General features: G+C 39.3%; 1 protein-coding gene across 4 annotated transcripts in view; it reads right to left on the bottom strand.

The window, feature by feature from the left end:
• HACL1 (2-hydroxyacyl-CoA lyase 1) overlaps positions 1-22,635 on the bottom strand; it is a gene marked incomplete at its 5' end in the record, with an annotated part of 44,123 nt that overhangs the window by 4,102 nt on the left and 17,386 nt on the right. For all 4 annotated transcript variants that reach the window (XR_014294431.1, XR_014294432.1, XM_082625683.1 and 1 more), the window contains 6 exons: positions 8,521-8,707; positions 9,634-9,741; positions 10,567-10,725; positions 11,127-11,281; positions 21,163-21,264; positions 22,215-22,298. Coding sequence is in view for 2 of the 4 variants with exons in the window: in XM_082625683.1 (XP_082481809.1) it covers positions 8,521-8,707; positions 9,634-9,741; positions 10,567-10,725; positions 11,127-11,281; positions 21,163-21,264; positions 22,215-22,298 (795 nt within the window). The remainder of the gene's footprint in view (positions 1-8,520; positions 8,708-9,633; positions 9,742-10,566; positions 10,726-11,126; positions 11,282-21,162; positions 21,265-22,214; positions 22,299-22,635) is intronic.

Raw genomic sequence — 22,635 nt, 5'->3', positions numbered from 1 at the left:
GAGTCACAGATGTAGAAAAAAAACTTATGGTTACCAATGGGGAAAAGGGGGAGAGAGATAAACTGGGAGATTGGAACTGACATATATACACACTATTATATATAAAATAGATAACTAATAAGAACCTACTGTATAGCACAGGGAACTCTACTCAATACTCTGTAATGTACTATATGGGAATAGAATCTAAAAAAGAGTGGATATAACTGATTCACTTTGCTGTACAGTAGAAACTAACACAACATTGTAAATCAACTATACGCTAAAAAAAATTAATTAAAAAAAACACAAAAGAGAGAGAGGGGATGAAGGAGGCCCAAAGAGGACCGCAAGCTCCCACGTCCAAGAAGAACTTGAGGAGAAAAAGCAGTGCATGGGGCCTCCCTGGTGGCGCAGTGGTTGAGAGTCCGCCTGCCGATGCAGGGGATACGGGTTCGTGCCCCGGTCTGGGAGGATCCCATATGCCACGGAGCGGCTGGGCCCGTGAGCCATGGCCGCTGAGCCTGTGCGTCCGGAGCCTGTGCTCCGCAACGGGAGAGGCCACAACAGTGAGAGGCCCGCGTACAGCAAAAAAAAAAAAAAAAAAAAAAAAGCAGTGCATGGAAGCCTTGCCCAGGACTAAAACCATCCTACCCATGTGGCCTGGACACAGGCAACTGCAGAGATTAGGTCTTCCCTGTATTTATAGCAGGAAGCAGCCAGCTACACCATGTATTGATGACAAATGGTAACCACTAGTTTGTTCTCTATATCTGTGAGTCTGTTTCTCTTCTGTTATATTCATTTTATTTTAGATTCCACATGTAAGTGATAATATACAGTGTTTTTCTTTCTTTGTCTGACTTATTTCACTAAGCATAATATCCTCTAGGTCCATCCGTGTTGTTGCAGATCATGGAATTTCCTTCTTTTTATGACTGAGTAATATTCCATTGTATATCTATACCACATCTTCTTTATCCATTCCTCTGTCGATGGACACTTAGCTTGCTTCCATATCTTGGATATCGTAAATAACGTTGCTATGAACACTAGGGTGCATGTATCTTTTCAGACTCACAGATACAGACAACAAATTAGTGGTCACCAGTGGGGAGAGGGATTGGGGGAGGGACAAGATACGGGTATGAGATTAAGAGAACCAAATTACTATGTATAAAATAAATAAGCTACAAGGATATATTGCACAGCACAGAGAATATAGCCAATATTTTATAATAACTTTATGAATAATTTTATAAAAGTGTAATCTATAAAAATATTGAATCACTATGTTGTACACCTAAAACTAACATGATATTGCAAAATCAACTATACTTCATTTAAAAAAAATGACAAATGGTAATGGACACACAATCAATCAATGAAAAATAAACAGCTTAGAAACTGTAATATATGGGGAATTCTACTGGAATGAAGATAAATAATGTTGAAGTGGTAGATGCAAAAAATACAAGGATAATCCTCATGGAATTACACAAGAGGAAATAAGAACTTGTATTCTCCAGCAATAGCCCCCAAATTCATAGAGAATTCAGAGAATAGACCGTTAGAAGCAGATCATTTAGAAAGGCGTTAGCAGAGAAGGGACAATCAATTAGGGCCCTTCTGTGACTAACACAGGTCTCAAGTCTATTTTGTCTGTGTGTTCTGAATGTGCTTACCAAGCCCCTTGTGGCTTTAGTTTCCTTAGTGCTCTGATGCCGTGATGCCAGGAGAGGGCATCATGGCTGCAAAACTGACATCCCAGCTATTGAAAAGCATATACTCAGCTACAGATAAAATGACATGCGATTTTAAAACCTATCTATTGGGTGTCTAGCTTGCAGAAATCATTTCAACAAATCGTTATTTTTTTTCAAGGCAATCAGTAAACCCACAAAGGTACTGAGTAGGTCCTGAAGGTTGTTAATCCTACCTGAAAACAGTCTGCCTGCTTGCTCCACATACATCCCTGCTAATGCCACCTACCCCATCACCTTTCTGGCCTAGCCTTTCTGTGCTCACCATCCCCATCACCATGCTTCTTCTTAAGTATCTCTTCTCTCTGCTATGAGAAGAGCCTACGAGAGGCTATGCCAAAGCCTCTCTCTTTCTAAATTTTAATTGAAGTATAATAGACATACAACCTTATATTAGTTTCAGGTATACAACATAATGATTTGATATTTGTACACATCGAGAAATGATCACTACAATAAACCTAGTTAACAGCCATCACCATATATAGTCACAGAAATTTTTCTTGTAATGAGAACTTTTAATATCTACTGTCTTAGCAACTTTCAAACATGCAACACAGTATTATTAACTACAGTCACCATGCTGTGCATTACATCTCCAATGACTTTATTTTATAATTGGAAACTTATACCTTTTGACCCCCATCACCCATTTTGCCCACTCCCCACCCCCCAACTCTGGCAACCAACAATCTGTTTTCTGTATCTATGAGCTTGGTTGTTTTGTTTGTTCTAGGTTCCATAAGAGAGATTATATGATACTTGTCTTTCTCTGTCTGACTTAAGTCATTCAGCATAACACCCTCAAGGCCCATCCACGTTGTTGCAATGCTAAGATTTCATTCTTTTTTTATGGCTAAATAATAATCCATTGCGTATATATACACTACATTTCCTTTATCCAGTCATCCACTGTAGACTGTTTCATATCTTGGCTACTATAAATAATGCTGCAATAAACAAGGAACTCTTCTAGAGTTAGTGTTTTAATTTTCTTCCCATAAATACACAGAAGTGGAATTGCTGGATAACATGGTAGTTTTGCATTTAATTTTTTGAGGAAACTCCATATTGCTTTCCATAATGGCTGTATGTATTTATATTGTCACCAAGAGGGCACAAGGATTCCCCTTTTCTCTACATCCTTGCCAACACTTATTTCTTGTCTTTTGATAACAGCCATTCTAACATGTATGAGGTGATACCTCATTGTGGTTTTGATTTGCATTTCCCTGATGATTAGTGAGCATCTTTTCATATACCTGTTGACCATCTGTATGTCTTCTTTGGAAAAATGTCTATTCATATTTTCTGCCCATTTTTTAATTGGATTGTTTTTGGCTATTGAGTTAAATGAGTTCTTTATATTTTTTGATATTAACCCTGTATCAGACAATATGATTTCAAATATTTTCTCCCATTCAATAGGTTGCCTTTTTGTTTTGTTGATGATTCCCTTTACTGTGCAGAAGCTTTTTAGTTTGAGGTAGTCCCACTTTATTTTTGCTTATGTTGCCTTAGCTTTTGTGTCAAATTCAAAAAATTATCTCCAAGACCAGCGTCAAGGAGCTTACTGTCAGTTTTCCTCTAGGAATTTTATGGTTTCAGGTCTTATATTCAAATCTTTCATCCATTTTGAGTTAATTATTGTGTATAGTGTAAGATCGTGGTCCAGTTTCACTCTTTTGCATGTGGCTGCCTAGTTTTCTCAACACCATTTACTGAAGAGACTGTCCTTACCCCACTGTATATTCTTTTCTCCTTTGTCATAAATTAATTGATCATATATGCATGGCTTTATTTCTGGGGTCTCTATTCTGTTCTGTTGATCTATGTGTCTGTTTTAATGCCAATACCATATTGTTTTGATTAATAAAATCTTGTAATATATTTTGAAATCAAGTAATTTAATACCTCCAGCTTTGTTCTTTCTAAGATTGCTCTAATTTGAGGTCTTTTGTGGTTCCACACAAATTTTAGGATTGTTTGTTCTATTTCTGTGAAAAATGACATTAAAATTCTGATAAGAGGGCTTTCCTGGTGGCGCAGTGGTTGGGAGTCCACCTGCCGATGCAGGGGATGCGGGTTCTTGCCCCGGTCCGGGAAGATCCCACATGCTGCGGAGCGGCTGGGCCTGTGAGCCATGGCCACTGAGCCTGCGCATCTGGAGCCTGTGCTCCGCAATGGGAGAGGCCACAACAGTGAGAGGCCCACATACCGCCAAAAAAAAAAAAAATTCTGATAAGAGATTGCACTGAATCTGCATATTGCTTTGGGTAGTATGGACAGCTTAACAATATGAATTCTTCCAATCCGAGAGCATGGAATAGTTTCCATTTCTTTGTGCCTTCTTCAATTTTTTTCATTAATGTCTTATAGTTTTCAGTGTACAGACCTTTCATCTCCTTGGTTAAATTTATTCCTAGGTATTTTATTCTTTTTGATGCAGTTGTAAATGAGATCGTTTTAATTTCTCTGATAGTTTGTTGTTACTGTATAGAAACACAACAGAACTCTGTGTTAATTTTGTATCCTACAACTTTACTGAATTTATTATAATAGTTTTTCAGTGGAGTTTTTAGGGTTTTCTATATATAATGTCACACCATCTGCAAATAGTAACACTTCTACTTCTTTGCTTCCAATTTGGATGCTTTTCATTTCTTTTTCTTGCCTAATTGCTCTGGATAGGACCTCCAGTACCATGTTGAATAAAAGTGGTAAGACTGAGCATCCTTGTCTTGGTCCTGATCTTAGAGGAAGCTCTAGCTTTTCACTGTTAAATATGATCTTAGCTGTGGGCTTGTGACACATGACCTTGATTATGTTGAGGTATGTTCCCTCTATAACCACTTTGTTGAGATTTTTTTTGTCATAAATAGAATTCACCAATGAAGCCATCTGGTCCTGAACTTTTGTTTGAGAGGTTCTGATTATTGATTCAATCTCCTAACTTGTAATCGGTCTGTTCAGATTTTATATTTCTTCATGACTCAGTCTTGGTAGGTTATATGTTTCTAGGAATTTATCCATTTATTCTAGGTTGTCAAATTTATTTATTTTTTTTTTATTTTATTTTTTATTTATTTTTATTTTTTAAATGAATTTTGCTCTTTTTTTTTAAATTTTTATTTATTTATTTATTTATTTATTTATGGCTGTGTTGGCTCTTCGTTTCTGTGTGAGGGCTTTCTCTAGTTGCGGCAAGTGGGGGCCACTCCTCATCGCGGTGCGCGGGCCTCTCACTATCGCGGCCTCTCGTTGCGGAGCACAGGCTCCAGATGCGCAGGCTCAGTAGTTGTGGCTCACGGGGCTAGTTGCTCCGCGGCATGTGGGATCTTCCCAGATCAGGGCTCGAACCCCTGTCCCCTGCATTGGCAGGCAGATTCTCAACCACTGCGCCACCAGGGAAGCCCCTCAAATTTATTGGTATATAATTATTCATAGTAGTCTCTATGAAATTTTATATTTCCATGGTATCAGTTGTAATGGTTCATCTTTCATTTCTGATTTTATTTATTTGAGTCCTCTCTCTTTTTTTCTTGGTGAGTCTAGCTAAAGCTTTGTCAATTTTATCTTTTTAAAGAATCAGGTCTTAGGTCCAGTGGTCTTTTCTATTGTCTTTTTAGGCTCTATTTCATTTATTTGTGCTCTGATCTTTGTTATTTCCTTCCTTCTACTAACTTTGGGCTTTGTTTTTTTCCTAGTTCCCTCAGGTGTAAAGTTAGGTTGTTTGATTTTTGTTGTTGTTGTTTTTTGAGGTAGGCTTTTACTGCTATGAACCTCCTGCTTAGAACTGCTTCTGCTGTGTCCCATAAATTTTGATATGTTGTATTTCCATTTTCATTTATCTCAAAGACATTAAAAAATTTTTCTTTTGATTTCTTCTTCGACCCCTTGGTTGTTCAGTGGCATGCTGTTTTATCTCCACATATTTGTGAATTTTCTAGTTTTCTTCTTGTAATTCATTTGTAGTTTCACACCACTGTGGTTGGAAAAGATGCTTTTAATCTTCTTAAATATATGAAGATTTGTTTTGTGGCCTAACATATGATCTATCTTGGAGAACATTCCATGTGCACTTGAAGAATGTGTATTCTGCTGCTTTTGGATGGAATGTTCTGAGTATATCTGTTAAGGCCATCTGTTCTAATGTGTCATTTAAGGCTGATGTTTCCTAACTGATTTTCTGTCTGGATGAGCTATCCATTGATGTAAATGGGTATTAAAGTCTCCTACTATTATTGTATTGCTGTCTATTTCTCCTTTTAGGTCTGTTAATATTTGCATATATATATGCACTCCTATGTTGTGTGCATAAATATTTACAAATGTTATGTCCTATTGTTGGACTGACACCTTTATCATTGTGCAATGCCCTTCTTTGTCCCTTATTACAGTCTTTGTTTTAAAGTCTATTTTATCTGATATAAGTATAGCTACCCCAGCTTTCTTTTGATTTCCAATTGTATGAATTATCTTTTTCCATTTCTTCACTTTCAGTCTCTTTGTGTCCTTATATCTGAAGTGAGTCTCTTATAGGCAGCATATAGATGTGCCTTATTTTTATCCATTCAGCCACTCTATTTATTTTGATTTATTTATTTTTTTTTTTGCGGTACACGGGCCTCTCACTGTTGTGGACTCTCCTGTTGTGGAGCACAGGCTCTGGACATGCAGGCTCAGCGGCCATGGCTCATGGGCCCAGCCGCTCCGCGGCATGTGGGATCCTCCCAGACCGGGGCACGAACCCGTGTCCCCTGCGTCGGCAGGCGGACTCTCAACCACAGTGCCACCAGGGAAGCCCCACTCTATTTATTTTGATTCAAGAATCTAATCCATTAATACTTGAAGTTATTATTGATAGGTATGTACTTATTGCCATTTTGCTGTTTTCTGGCTGTTGTGTAGTCCCCCTTTGTTCCTTTCACCAACGTCCTTGATATCTGTCTTATAGAAACAGATTTTCAGTAGAATTCTATATATTTCACAGTTTCCAAATTAATTTATATTTCATTGATTGTCCAGGTATCCGTTCTGCCCATTTATCCACTGTCTTGTTCAAAAAAGAAAAACATCTAACAGCAGATACATGTATAAAGAACCAAGACAAAAACTACTTGAAAAAAAGTAAAACACTGAAAACAGCAGCTGATATGCAAGGTGCAGGCATGGAGGCCAGGTATATAAGAGAAAGCAAAAGTAGCTGGACCAGAATCAGAGTACAAAATATGAAAAGCAACTTAATCTGGGATGGGAAAGGAACATACTACACACTTTGTCATTTATTTTACTGCTACAGTCTACACCGTAGTTTTGCTTTAGAGGCCAAAGTAATTAACTCTGAATATAATTGTATAAGTTACCCTATTATAGTCTCATATCCCATTGTGCTTCCTCCTCCACTCTCTGTCTTCCAGCCACTTTGGCTTTCTTTCAATTCCTTGGACTTGCCGTGCTCCCTCCTGCCAAAGAGCCTTTGCACATCTTTTCCCTCACTTTTTTGCTGAGTTTGTCCCTACTTATCCTTCAGCTCTCAGTTTAAGCATCACTTCTGAGAAGTCTTCCTGGTGACTCAAATATAAATCGAATTCCTTTGTGGGGTTTTTTGTTTGTTTGTTTAAATTTATTTTATTGAAGTATAGTTGATTTACAATGTTGCGTTAATTTCTGCTATACAGCGAAGTGATTCAGTTATGTATGTGTGTGTGTGTGTGTGTGTGTGTGTGTGTGTATACACACACACATTCTTTTTCGTATTCTTTTCCATTATGGTTTATAATAGAATTTTGAATATAGTTTCCTGTGTTATACAGTAGGACCTTGTTGTTTACCCATTTTATATATAATAGTTAGCACCTGCTAATCCTAAACTCCCAATCCATCCCTCCCTCACTCCCTCTCCACCTTGGCAACCATAAATCTGTTCTCCATATCTATCTGTTTCTGTTTCGTAGATAAGTTCATTTGTCATATTTTAGATTCCACATACAAGTGATATCATATGGTATTTGTCTTTCACTTTCTTACTTCACTTAGTATGATACTATCTAGGTCCATCCATGTTGCTGCAAATGGCATTATTTCATCCTTTTTTATGGCTGAGTAGTATTCCACTGTATATATATATATATATATATATATATATATATATATATATATATACACTACATCTTCATCTGTCATTGGACATTTAGGTTGCTTCCATGTCTTGGCTGCTGTAAATAGTGCTGCAATGAACACTGAGGTGCATGTATCTTTTCAAATTATGGTTTTCTCCACATATAAGCCCAGCAGCAGGATGCTAGATCATGTGGCAAATCTGTTTTTAGTTTTTTGAGGAACCTGCATACTATTTTCCACAGTATGGAAATTTACATTCCCATCAACAGTGTAGGAGGGTTCCCTTTCTCCACACACCTCTTGGGTTCCTTTGTTTCATGTTTATTCAGAACTGGGTTTCTTTTCTTCAGAGAATTGCCTCACTCTATTGTGATACATTCAGTTGAGAGGTGAGTGGACTGCACTCTCCTACTGGACAGTAAACTCCATGAGGTTAGGGCCGAGCCTGGTTTGCTCACTATGCTATTCTTAGCACCTGACACAGCACACCTAACACATACCTCGACAAATATTCATTGAACAAACAAATGAAAGTGACAAGCTCAGAAACAGTTTAGACAGAACTCAGTAAATGATAGGGTGTTCTACTTGGTAGATACTTTTGGGGGTGGGAGGGGAGATGCATTTCTGCTTTCTGCTTAGCAATCATCTTTACCTGGGCTTTCCGCGTGGCTTGCGGCTCAATCATGATGTTGATAAGAGAGGGTTTAGTTGTGTCTTCCAGGCTCTGGCTCAGGGATTTCTGGAGTTCTTCTGGTGTTTGTACAAAATACCCTTTGCCTCCAAATGCAATCATGACATGCTCGTAATGTGAGTGTGGCAGAAGACACATTGGAGGGGCCCTGAAAAAGAATGTCACAAGTCAATAGAAAAAATTCTCTAAAATAATTTGTGGAAAAATTTCATCTAAAATGAAAGGCATGCCTTAACGTAAACTGAGATGCCAGTACATTAAACTTTCCATACATTTTTTATTGTATGTATAGCAATGTCCAATAGAACTTTCCGTGATGATGGAAATTTTTATATCTGTGCTGCCCAGTATAGTAGTTACTAGTGACCTGCTGCGGCGAGCACTTGAAATGTGACTAGTTAAAAAGCGGAAGCGAATTTTTAATTTAACTTAAACAGCCACATGTGGCTAGTGGCTACTATACTGGGCAGTGACGTCTACACCATCAACTATTATGAATCCCCCCTCCAAAAAACAGAGGAAAAAAGGAATGGTTACTACAAAACAGCAAATAACAACAAAACAACAGAGTCAGCGAGGCATAGCAAACATACCCACACCTGCTCCCCTGGGGATGACTAATAGATTCACAACTTCTTCATCCCACAGCCAGCCACAATACTGTCTCAGTTTGGCTCTGTCATCAAATGACCAAGATTTAGCTAAGCGGTAAAAAGAAGGAAGGCCTCTATATCATAAACAATATGTAGACATCTATATTCCTACATGGTGTAGTAGGAATAGTAAGACTGGTAGCATTTGCAATAAGCCTTTTCATTAACAAGGCTTAGACATGAAACTCATTCACCCGAGCCTTCAGTGGCTCCCTGATCATAAACTATTCATTGAAGTGCCAGTCAAGGATGGTTGTGCAAAAAGGAACCATGCAGACAGGGTTCCTGTCCTTTAGAGCAGCTGACCATGAAAACAAGCAATACTGACACCACAGAAGCAGCTTTCCAGTATAGCAGACTTTTTAAAGAGAGATTAAAATAGATGAGAAAACATAAATATACACTGTTCTGGGTTACTTACACTGTAGTAGCATCTCCAAATTTTAACATTTCCTTCCAAGTATCTGCATCAAAACCTTGGTAAATTCCATTATTATTCACCACCAAAAGTATGATTGGCAAGTTGTACCTAAAATTGAGAGCAAAATATAAAGGAAATCATTTTTCATTCTGAAGCAATTTCTTTTCATTGGATTGAAATTTTAACTTGAAAAGGGATACTTTTCTATAAGCTTTTTTGTAATATTAGGGTAAGACCAAAAATTAAGCATTTGTTATCCTAATAAAGACTATCAAATTATTAACAGAAACATCATGGAGCAGTAGAAAGAATGCAAGGTTAGTGGTTGGCAGACCTGGTCCCACCACTATGCAGCTACGGACCTCAGGCAAATGACTGAGCTTTTCTGACCCTTGGTTTTCACAGATCTGGGAGTTAATAAGAATGACACCTTCCATACTTAATTCCCTCTGAAGCACTTGTTCCTCACAACTGTCCTATAAGGTAGGAACTAGTACGACTACTATCCCTACTTTAGAGGAGACTTAAGTTTGGTTAAGAGAATTAACCCTAGTCACCTGGGTCTGATGTGGTCAAGCCAGTATTTAAATCCAGGCCAACTGACCCAGAGGCCATTCTTTTAACCACCAAGCTCTGTTATCTCCCTGAAGAAAACAAGCTTTTATCAGACCAGAACTTTTTTTTCAGTGACCTAAAAACTACTCCCCAGTTTTGCAGGTTTTGGGCATATGGTAGAGAGATGATGAACATGCTGTCCTGGATGAGACAGACCCCAGGATATTTATACTAGTATTCTCAGCACACAGCACAGTGCCGTGCACGGGGCACCTGGCACATGGTGAACACCTGGTAACTATTTGTCAGGCAAGTGGGTCTTGGGTATAATTTTTCATATTTTGGAGAAAGAAATGCTGACTCAGGATGCTGTTTTACCTGCAGATGGTTTCCACTTCCATGCCAGAAAATCCAAATGCACTGTCTCCTTCCACACAGATGACCCGCTGCCCTGGGTTTCTATCTTTAGCCACTAGAGCAGATGCAATGGCAAATCCCAAGCCGACTCCCATTGTTCCAAAAGTACCAGCGTCAAGCCTGTTGGGGAACAGAGCTAAAATGAAACCCTCTGGGGCATATCACAGATGGTGGAGTTGGGACAAAATCTAGTCATTTTTACATGGCTCATGGAAAAATAAAGAACAATAAAACATTCTCCTTAATATTAAGTTTTTAGACTGTGAGGAACTAATTTGTTAAGGATAAGCAAATGAATGGGAGAAATCACTCATGATTTCTTGGAAGCCTGTGAATATCTCCTCCGAACACTGAGTATACAAATTACCATTATGATCTCAGGACATACCAAGCATAGATACGCTACAAAACGTCACCTACGCATACTTTTATGAAGTATGTCCTTACACTGGTTGCGTATAATTTTCTGCTTTTTGTAGTTTCTAATTTAACACGTTCCATTTCATTATAATTGCCTTGACCTGTGACGAGGAAGGTAGTTTTGAAGCACAGTGCGCCCAATATCCATAGTATTTGCTCCTTCGCTCACCACAAAGCAGTCTCTGGGCAGTTGTTCTTGAATGTGGTAGAATACTGTGTAATAATTCATAGGCAGGGATTTTTTGAAAGCGAATTCCTAAAATATCAGAGGGAAATAGAATCAAATTAGATTAAGATACAGTGAAAATAAACAGCATCAATAAGCTACTTTCAAACTTACTTGCAACAGCAAAAGGCTATGAAATTCCCAAATGGCCACTGGATGATAACTCTGAGAAGCTAACTGATCTGTCAACAGTCCTAGGGGACAGGCTAAGAAAAACAGGTCCCAGTCCCAATTTGGGACACAATCAAACAAGGCAGGAAATATCCCTCTTCCTGGAGATCCACAATGCACACTAGCATATTAAAGACTAAGACGTCCTATAGTAAAGATAGCTGAAGACACTGGGTTAAGCAAAACTAAACAGTCTTATTTGAGCACTTTCAGGGAAACACTGTCTTAGAAAAAGTGAAAATTTTATTCTAGAATATTTTCATCTAAAATATGACCCTACACTTAAAATTAAAAGTGAAGTTGGGGTTTTAGAAAATCTAATCTTTCCCCACATGTACTGGAAAGGGGATATGCTTCACCCACTACTCTGGAGGGTCTCTAAATAGAGGGGAAACAGAAAGGTTATTGTCCTTGTCTAGCCAAATGCCTTTTAGAGCTTCAGCAGCAAAGCCCCACTGCCTCTTCACCTGTACTACTTTGGTCTGCTGGAGATTATACCCAAGATGGATGAGGGACCCTCCTATACTCATGCACCAGAGAAGACAGGCAAGATCCTTCCATCTTAAACTAAGGTGATTCCTACGGATAAGAAGGAATTAATCACTATACCATTCAGGAAAGAGAAATGAGACTGGCTCCTGATAGGAGAAAGTCATTGATTAAAATTCCAAAGAAAGAAAGAATCATATAGAAACAACTCTACTTATTTGGAAAATGCAAATTTATTCCAAGACGACTGATATATTAGGGAACGATATGAGTATAGCTGGAATTTTGTATTTGCTTATGCATGATTCCATCAGTTAGAAACACTACATGAACACAGAAAACTACACCCAGCTGAACCAAGATGCAGAGGAATACACAAAACAGCAAAAAAAAAAAAAAAAAAAAAATCAGGAACAGCTGGAGAGGAACTTCAAGATGGAAGAAGAGTAAGATGTGGAGATCACCTTCCTCCCCACAAATACATCAGAAATACATCTACATGTGGAACAACTCCTACAGAACACCTACAGAATGCTGGCAGAAGACCTCAGACCTCCCAAAAGGGAAGAAACTCCCCACGTACCTGGGTAGGACAAAACAAAAAAGAAAAAACAGAGACAAAAGAATGGGGATGGGACCTGAACCTCGGGGAGGGAGCTGTGAAGGAGGAAAGGTTTCCACACACTAGAAAGCCCCTTCGTGGGCGGAGACTGCGGGTGGCAGAGAGGGAAGCTTCGGAGCCACGGAGGAGAGCGCAGCAACAGGGGTGTGGAGGGCAAAGAGGAGAGATTCCCGCACAGAGGATCGGTGCTGACCAGCACTCACCAGCCCGAGAGGCTTGTCTGCTCACCTGCCGGGACGGGCGGGGGCTGGGAGCTGAGGCTCAGGCTTCGGAGGTCGGATCCCAGGGAGACGGCTGGGGTTGGCGGCGTGAACACAGCCTGAAGGGGGCTAGTGCGCCACAGCTAGCCGGGAGGGGGTCCAGGAAAAAGTCTGGACCTGCCAAAGAGGCAAGAGACTTTTTCTTGCCCTTTGTTTCCTGATGCGCAAGGAGAGGGGATTAAGAGCGCTGCTTAAAGGAGCTCCAGAGACGGGCGCGAGCTGTGGCTAACAGCGCGGACCCCAGAGACGGGCATGAGACATTAAGGCTGCTACTGCAGCCACCAAGAAGCCTGTGTGCGAGCACAGGTCACTATCCACAACTCCCCTCCCAGCAGCCTGTGTGGCCTGCCACTGCCAGAGTCCCGGGATCCAGGGACACCTTCCCCGGGAGAACGCACGGCGCGCCTCAGGCTGGTGCAATGTCACGCCAGCCTCTGCCGCCGCAGGCTCGCCCCGCCTCCGTGGCCCTCCCTCCCCGCGGCCGGAGTGAGCCAGAGCCCCCAAATCAGCTGCTCCTTTAACCCCATCCTGTCTGAGTGAAGAACAGATGCCCTCAGGCAACCTACACGCAGAGGTGGGTCCAAAGCCAAAGCTGAACCCTGGGAGCTGTGAGAATAAAGAAGAGAAAGGGAAATCTCTCCCAGCAGCCTCAGGAGCAGCGGATTAAATCTCTACAAGCAACTTGATGTACCCTGCATCTGTGGAATACCTGAACAGACAACGAATCATCCCAAATTGAGGAGGTGAACTTTGGGAGCAATGATACACATTGTTTTTTCCCTTTTTCTCTTTTTGTGAGTGTGTATGTGTATGCTTCTGTGTGTGATTTTGTCTGTATACCTCTGCTTTTACCATTTGTCCTAGGGTGCTGTCTGTTTTTTTTTTTTTTTTTTTTTAGTATCCTTTTTAGCACTTGTTACCATTGGTGGATTTGTTTTTTGGTTTGGTTGCTCTCGTCTTTCTTTCTTTTTTTTTAATTACTTAAAAAATTTTTTTAATAATTATTTTTTATTTAATTTATTTTATTTTATTTTATCTTCTTCTTTCTTTTTTTTCCTCCCTTTTATTTTGAGCTGTGTGGATGACAGGCTCTTGGTGCTCCAGCCAGGCATCAAGGCTGTGCCTCTGAGATGGGAGAGCCAAGTTCAGGACATTGGTCCACAAGAGACCTCCCAGCTCCACGTAATATCAAACGGCAAAAATCTCCCAGAGATCTCCATCTCAACAACAAGACCCAGTTCCACTCAGCGACCAGTAAGCTACAGTACTAGACACCCTATGCCAAACAACTAGCAAGACAGGAACACAACCCCACCCATTAGCAGAGAGGCTGCCTAAAATCATAATAAGGCCACAGACATCCCAAAACACACCACCAGACGTGGACCTGTCCACCACAAAGACAAGATCCAGCCTCATCCACCAGAATACAGGCACTAGTCTTCTCCACCAGGAAGCATACACAACCCACTGAACCAACCGTAGCCACTGGGGATGGACACCAAAAACAACGGGAACTACGAACCTGCAGCCTGCAAAAAGGAGACTCCAAACACAGTAAGATAAGCAAAATGAGAAGACAGAGAAACACACAGCAGATGAAGGAGCAAGATAAAAACCCACCAGACCTAACAAATGAAGGGGAAATAGGCAGTCTACCTGAAAAAGAATTCAGAGTAATGATAGTAAAGATGATCCAAAATCTTGGAAATAGAATAGAGAAAATACAAGAAACGTTTAACAAGGACCTAGAAGAACTAAAGAGCAAACAACAGTGATGAACAACACAAAAACTGAAATTAAAAATTCTCTAGAAGGGATCAATAGCAGAATAACTGAGGCAGAAGAACGGATAAGTGACCTGGAAAATAAAATAGTGGAAATAACTACTGCAGAGCAGAATAAAGAAAAAAGAATGAAAAGAATTGAGGACAGTCTCAGAGACCTCTGGGACAACATTAAACACACCAACATTCGAATTATAGGGGTCCCAGAAGACGAAGAGAAAAAGAAAAGGACTGAGAAAATATTTGAAGAGATTATAGTTGAAAACTTCCCTAATATGGGAAAGGAAATAGTTAATCAAGTGCAGGAAGCACAGAGAGTCCCATAAATCCAAGGAGAAACACACCAAGACACATATTAATCAAACTATCAAAAACTAAATACAAAGAAAAAAATATTAAAAGCAGCAAGGGAAAAACAACAAATAACACACAAGGGAATCCCCATAAGGTTAACAGCTGATTTTTCAGCAGAAACTCTGCAAGCCAGAAGGGAGTGGCAGGACATATTTAAAGTGATGAAGGAGAAAAACCTACAACCAAGATTACCCAGCAAGGATCTCATTAAGATTTGATGGAGAAATTAAAACCTTTACAGACAAGCAAAAGCTAAGAGAATTAAGCACCACCAAACCAGTCTTGCAACAAATGCTAAAGGAGCTTCTCTCGGCAGGAAATACAAGAGAAGGAAAAGACCTATAATAACAAACCCAAAACAATTAAGAAAATGGTAATAGGAACATACATATCGATAATTACCTTAAATGTAAATGGATTAAATGCTCCAACCAAAAGAAATAGACTGGCTGAATGGATACAAAAACAAGACCTGTATATATGCTGTCTACAAGAGACCCACTTCACACCTAGGGACACATAGAGACTGAAAGTGAGGGGATGGAAAAAGATACTCCATGCAAATGGAAATCAAAAGAAAGCTGGAGTAGCAATACTCATATCAGACAAAATAGACTTTAAAATAAAGACTATTACAAGACACAAAGAAGGACACTACATAATGATGAAGGGATCAATCCAAGAAGAAGATATAACAATTGTAAATGTTTATGCACCCAACACAGGAGCATCTCAATACACAAGGCGAATGCTAACAGCCATAAAAGGGGAAATCGACAGTAACACAATAATAGTAGTGGACTTAAACACCCCACTTTCACTAATGGACTGATCATCCAAAATGAAAATAAATAAGGAAACACAAGCTTTAAATGATACATTAAACATGATGTACTTAATTGATATTTATAGGACATTCCATCCAAAAACAACAGAATACACTTTCTTCTCAAGTGCTCATGAGACATTCTCCAGGATAGATCATATCTTGGGTCACATTTCAAGCTTGGTAAATTTAAGAAAACTGAAATCGTGTCAAGTATCTTTTTTGACCACAACATTATGAGACTAGATATCAATTCCAGGAAAAAATCTGTAAAAAATGAAAACACATGGAGGCTAAACAATACACTACTAAATAACCAAGAGATCACTGAAGAAATGAAAGAGGAAATAAAAAAATACCTAGAGACAAATGACAATGAAAACACAACCACCCAAAACCTACAGGATGCAGCAAAAGCAGTTCTAAGAGGAAAGTTTATAGCAATACAATCTTACCTCAAGAAACAAGAAACATCTTAAATAAACAACCTAAACTTACACTTAAAGCAATTAGAGAAAGAAGAACAAAAAACCCCCAAAGTTAGCAGATGAAAGAAATCATAAAGATCAGATCAGAAATCAATGAAAAAGAGATAAAGGAAACGACAGAGAAGATCAATAAAACTAAAAGCTGGTTCTTTGAGAAGATAAGCAAAATTGATAAGCCATTAGCCAGACTCATGAAGAAAAAAAGGGAGAAGACCCAAATCAACAGAATTAGAAATGAAAAAGGAGAAGAAACAACTGACACTGCAGAAATACAAAGGATCATGAGAGACTACTACAAGCAACTATATGCCAATAAAATGGACAACCTGCAAGAAATGGACAAATTCTTAGAAATGCACAACACTTTGGAGACTGAACCAGGAAGAAACAGAAAATATGAATAGACCAATCACAAGCACTGAAATTGAAAGTGTGATTAAAAATCTTCCAAGAAACAAAAGCCCAGGACCAGATGGCTTCACAGGCAAATTCTATCAAACATTTAGAGAAGAGCTAACACCTCTCCTTATCAAACTCTTCCAAATATAGCAGAGGGAGGAACATTCCCAAACTCATTATACGAGGCCACCATCACCCTGATACCAAAACCAGACAAAGATGTCACAAAGAAAGAAAACTACAGGCCAATATCACTGATGGAACATAGATGCAAAAATCCTCAACAAAATACTAGCAAACAGAATCCAACAGCACATTACAAGGATCATACACCATGATCAAGTGGGGTTTATCCCAGGAATCTTCAATATATGCAAATCAATCAATGTGATACACCATATTAACAAATTGAAGGAGAAAAACCATATGGTCATCTCAATAGATGCAGAGAAAGCTTGTGACAAAATTCAACACCTATTTATGATAAAAACCCTGCAGAAAGTAGGCATAGAGGGAACTTTCCTCAACATAATAAAGGCCATATATGACAAACCCACAGCCAACATTGTCCTCAATGGTGAAAAACTGAAACCATTTCCACTAAGATCAGGAACAAGACAAGGTTGCCCACTCTCACCACTATTATTCAACATAGTTTTGGAAGTTTTAGCCACAGCAATCAGAGAAGAAAAAGAAACAAAAGGAACCCAAATTGGGAAAGAAGAAGTAAAGCTGTCACTGTTTGCAGATGACATCATACTACACATAGAGAATCCTAAAGATGCTACCAGAAAACTACTAGAGCTAATCAATGAATTTGGTAGAGTAGCAGGATACAAAATTAATGCACAGAAATGTCTTGCATTCCTATACACTAATGATGAAAAATCTGAAAGTGAAATTAGGAAAACACTCCCATTTACCATTGCAACAAAAAGAATAAAATTTCGAGGAAAAAACCTACCTAAGGAGACAAAAGACCTGTATGCAGAAAATTATAAGACACTGATGAAAGAAATTAAAGATGATACAAATACATGGAGAGATATACCATGTTCTTGGATTGGAAGAATCAACATTGTGAAAATGACTATACTACCCAAAGCAATCTACAGATTCAATGCAATCCTTATCAAACTACCACTGGCACTTTTCACAGAGCAAGAACAAAAAATTTCACAATTTGTATGGAAACACAAAAGACCTTGAATAGCCAAAGCAATCTTGAGAAAGAAAAACGGAGCTGGAGGAATCAGGCTCCTTGAGTTCAGACTATACTACAAAGCTACAGTAATCAAGACAGTATGGTACTGGCACAAAAACAGAAAGATAGATCAATGGAACAGGATAGAAAGCCCAGAGATAAACCCACGCACATATGATCACCTTATCTTTGATAAAGGAGGCAAGAATATACAGTGGAGAAAAGACAGCCTCTTCAACAAGTGGTGTTGGGAAAATTGGACAACTACATGTAAAAGAATGAAATTAGAACACTCCCTAACACCATACACAAAAATAAACTCAAGGGCTTCCCTGGTGGCACAGTGGTTGAGAGTCCACCTGCCGTTGCAGGGGACATGGGTTCATGCCCCGGTCCGGGAAGATCCCATATGCTGTGGAGCGGCTGGGCCCGTGAGCCATGGCCACTGAGCCTGTGCATCCGGAGCCTGTGCTCCTCAACAGGAGAGGCCACAACAGTGAGAGGCCCGTGTACCACAAAAAAAACAAAAACAAACAAACAAACAAAAACCTGAAAATGGATTAAAGACCTACATGTAAGGCCAGACACTATCAAACTCTTAGAGGAAAACATAGGCAGAACACTCTACGACATATATCACAGCACAGATCCTTTTTGACCCACCTCCTAGAGAAATGGAAATAAAAACAAAAATAAACAAATGGGACCTAATGAAATTTAAAAGCTTTTGCACAGCAAAGGAAACCATAAACAAGAACGAAAAGAGAACCCTCAGAATGGGAGAAAATATTTGCATATGAAGCAACTGACAAAGGATTAATCCCCAAAATTTATAAGCAGCTCATGCAGCTCTATATGAAAGAAACAAACAACTGAATCCAAAAATGGGCAGAAGACCTAAACAGACATTTCTCCAAAGAAGATATACAGATTGCCAACAAACACATGAAAGAATGCTCAACATCATGAATCATTAGAGAAATGCAAATCAAAACTACAGTGAGGGCTTCCCTGGTGGCGCAGTGGTTGAGAGTCCGCCTGCTGATGCAGGGGACACGGGTTCGTGCCCTGGTCTGGGAGGATCCCACATGCCGCGGAGCGGCTGGGCCCGTGAGCCATGGCCGCTGAGCCTGCGCGTCCGGAGCCTGTGCTCCGCAGCGGGAGAGGCCACAACAGTGAGAAGCCCGCGTACCGCAAAAAAAAAACAAAAACAAAACTACAGTGAGATATCATCTCACACCGGTCAGAATGGCCATCATCCAAAAATCTACAAACAATAAATGCTGGAGAGGGTGTGGAGAAAAGGGAACCCTCTTGCAATGTTGGTGGGAATGTAAATTGATACAGCCACCATGGAGAACAGTATGGAGGTTCCTTAAAAAACTAAAAGTAGAACTACCATACGACCCAGCAATCCCACTACTGGGCATATACCCTGAGAAAACCATAATTCAAAAAGAGTCATGTACCACAATGTTCACTGCAGCCCTATTTACAATAGCCACGACATGGAAGTAACCTAAGTGTCCATCAACAGATGAAGGGATAAAGAAGATGTGGCACATATATACAATGGAATATTACTCAGCCATAAAAAGAAATGAAATTGATTTATTTGTAGTGAGGTGGATGGACCTGGAGTCTGTCATACAGATTGAAGTAAGTCAGAAGGATAAAAACAAATACCGTATGCTAACACATATATATGGAATCTAAAAAAGAAAAAAAATGGTCATGAAGAACCTAGGGGCAAGACAGGAATAAAGACACAGACCTACTAGAGAATGGACTTGAGGATATGGGAGGGGGAAGGTTAAGCTGGGACAAAGTGAGAGAGTGGCATGGACATATATACACTACCAAATGTAAAATAGATAGCTAGTGGGAAGCAGCCGCATAGCACGGGGAGATCAGCTCGGTGCTTTGTGACCACCTAGAGGAGTGGGATAGGGAGGGTGGGAGGGAGGGAGACACAAGAGGGAAGAGATATGGGGATATATGTATATGTATAACTGATTCACTCTGTTATAAAGAAGAAACTAACACATCACTGTAAAGCAATTACACTCCAATAAAGATGTTAAAAAAAATCAGGAACAACTTTTCTCACAATCAAAGAGAAAACACTATCCATATACCAAGACTTTAAACAAAAATTGCCAAATCCTGCAGAAGTGGCTCATTTTAGTGCTGACAGTGGATGGTTTGGTAGTTTCATACATTACTATAAATTTCAAAGCCTTCAGCTATCAGGTAGAGCCATGAGTGCAGATGAGGAAGCTGCAAAAGAATATCCAGCAGTGATACAAAAGTTAATTGAAAAAGAAAGCTACAAATGGTCTCACTAACATAAAATGAAATTAAATGAAATGAAATAAATGTGAGGGGATGGATGTGTTAATTAACTAGATGGGGTGAACTCTTTCACAGTGTGTTTATCAATGCACCATGATGTACCTTTAAATATGTTACAATTTTATACATCAATTACACCTCCATAGGGACTTCCCTGGTGGCTCAGTGCTTAAGAATCGGCTGTGAGCCCTGGTCCGGGAAGATCCCACATGTTGCAGAGCGACTAAGATCGTGCATCACAGCTACTGAGCCTGCGCTCTAGAGTCCATGAGCCACAACTACTGAGCCCACGTGCCACAACTACTGAAGCCCAAGCACCTAGAGCCCGTGCTCCACAACAAAGAGAAGTCACCACAATGAGAAGCCCGTGCACCCAACAAAGAGTAGGCCCCTCTCTCCACAACTAGAGAAACCCCACGCACAGCAACAAAGACCCAATGTGGCCAAAAATAAATAAATAAATAAATTGAAAAAAATTATACCTCAGTAAAGTGGAAATTTTTAAAAAAAGAAAAAGGTAGCTATACATTAGATCAAATTTTTAGTTTTGATGAAACATCTGTCTATTATAAATGCATGCCTTGGTGGACTTATATCTTACAGGACAAACATGCCCCAACATGCCCCAGGATTTAAGGTTCCAAAAGATCTCTTGTGATTTGGTGCCAAGGTCAAACTGAGGACAAGGAGCCACACCCACCCACATTGGCTCTTACGACTCTGTCCAATGTCAGATCCCCTCTTTCCACCGCTTCACAGTAACTCACGAGCTATAACCTTTCCAATGCCCACTTCCACAAGAAACTTCAGGTGTCATATTTATTGTAATACATATATGAATGTGTGTGTGTGTATCTTACACGTTATGATTTTAGGAATGCAAATGTCATGCTATGACAGAACTAACCGAACCATGGACCTGAAGCGTTCTTGAGTTTCAGTGGGTCCCATATTACCTTGGATAAAGCTTCATTGCTCTTCATTTTTTCTCTCAGAATTTTCCACCACTTGCTCTCAGGAGGATACTGCCATGGTGTTTTATCAAATTGTTCTAAAATCTAAAAAACCAGAAACTTTTTCTTTCCTTTTCGAAAATAAACTTAAATCATATTAGCATAAAAATCTCTTCTAAAAAAGACAACACAGCTACACTATCCTACCTTTCACATCACTCATACTCTGTTTTTCCTCTGAGCAGTAAACAACTGATAGAAGATAAATAAGTACCACGGAAAGCTTCTGCTTGGTTCAGTGACGACTTCTACCAGAAATTGGGATCCCATAAGACAAAGCAGAACTGTAACCCCCTCCATACTTCACAGGCAAGGGGGCTTGCAAGCCTTCCTCTGCCTCTGACAACAGAAGGAAAATCACCCTGCCAAAGAACCCCTGGAAGAAGACTCATAGCCCCAATACCTGGGGATTCCCATGATACAGACCAAATGCTCCAGAGTGTTTTAATATTGGGGATTACATCCTAATTTTGTATAATCATGATAATGATACCAATTTGTATCCAAAGTCATGTGACAAATGTGCCTATATTTTATCTGTCACAGTGAAATGTATAAATTATATACAAATAATAAGAATCTGGATAAGTCACTGATTACAGTTTGAAGAGTAAAAATCTCTTTATTGCCTAAAGAAATACTAAGTTAGATTTTTTCCAGTACATAAAGCCATTTCTTGGCTGTAAGTTCAGTTCCTCTGGAAGCTGTATTATAGTCTTTCAGATACCTGAAATCAGTTTGCCGACTGAATGCCTTTAAATTTTCAATCACCTTTCAAAAATGCTTAACTTACCCACATACAAATTATCTATACATAAGGAGTTGGATTTACCAAGTTCCATAGTTATATTTAAGAATAGCTTTCCACCATAAATTTTATTTAAAATAGATATTAATAGACCTGTCACCAAGTGAATCAAGATTGAAACATTTTCAAGAACTGACTTCCCTAAAGACCAAGCCACATAAACTAAAACCCAGGCAAAAGCTCTCACCTGTTTAGTGACAGCATTTACGTCTCCTAGCAAGGTCACAGCAGGTCTTACATTATTCCCCAACTCTTCTGCACAGATATCAACCTAAAAAAGAGGCAAGGCTAAAGAACAAGCTGTGTTTATTCTTAAAAATCTTTAAGAATTAAGACAATAAATGGACTGTGCATGTTACACATAAGCATATGATTAAGATTTGATATTCAAGAAGTTCCTTGATAAAAGTATAAATCCGCGGAACTATATGAGTATCATAGCTAGTATAGAAACCTCACTATCACTTCAAGAAGTAAAATTGCTGTGTCAGTTAGGCTTCAACATTTAAAATTTTATTAAACCTTGTGTAATTGTTCATTAAAAAAAAAAAAAAGAAACCTCTCTATCTTCCCTCATTTTAAAATCTACTCCGGGGACTTCCCTGGTG

This window comes from Mesoplodon mirus, assembly GCF_964341445.2.
Source record: "Mesoplodon mirus genome assembly, chromosome: 6".
NCBI classification, from domain to species: domain Eukaryota; kingdom Metazoa; phylum Chordata; class Mammalia; order Artiodactyla; family Ziphiidae; genus Mesoplodon; species Mesoplodon mirus.
The sequence above is the reverse complement of the archived record's forward strand: the minus strand, read 5'-3'. Positions and strand labels throughout refer to the sequence as shown.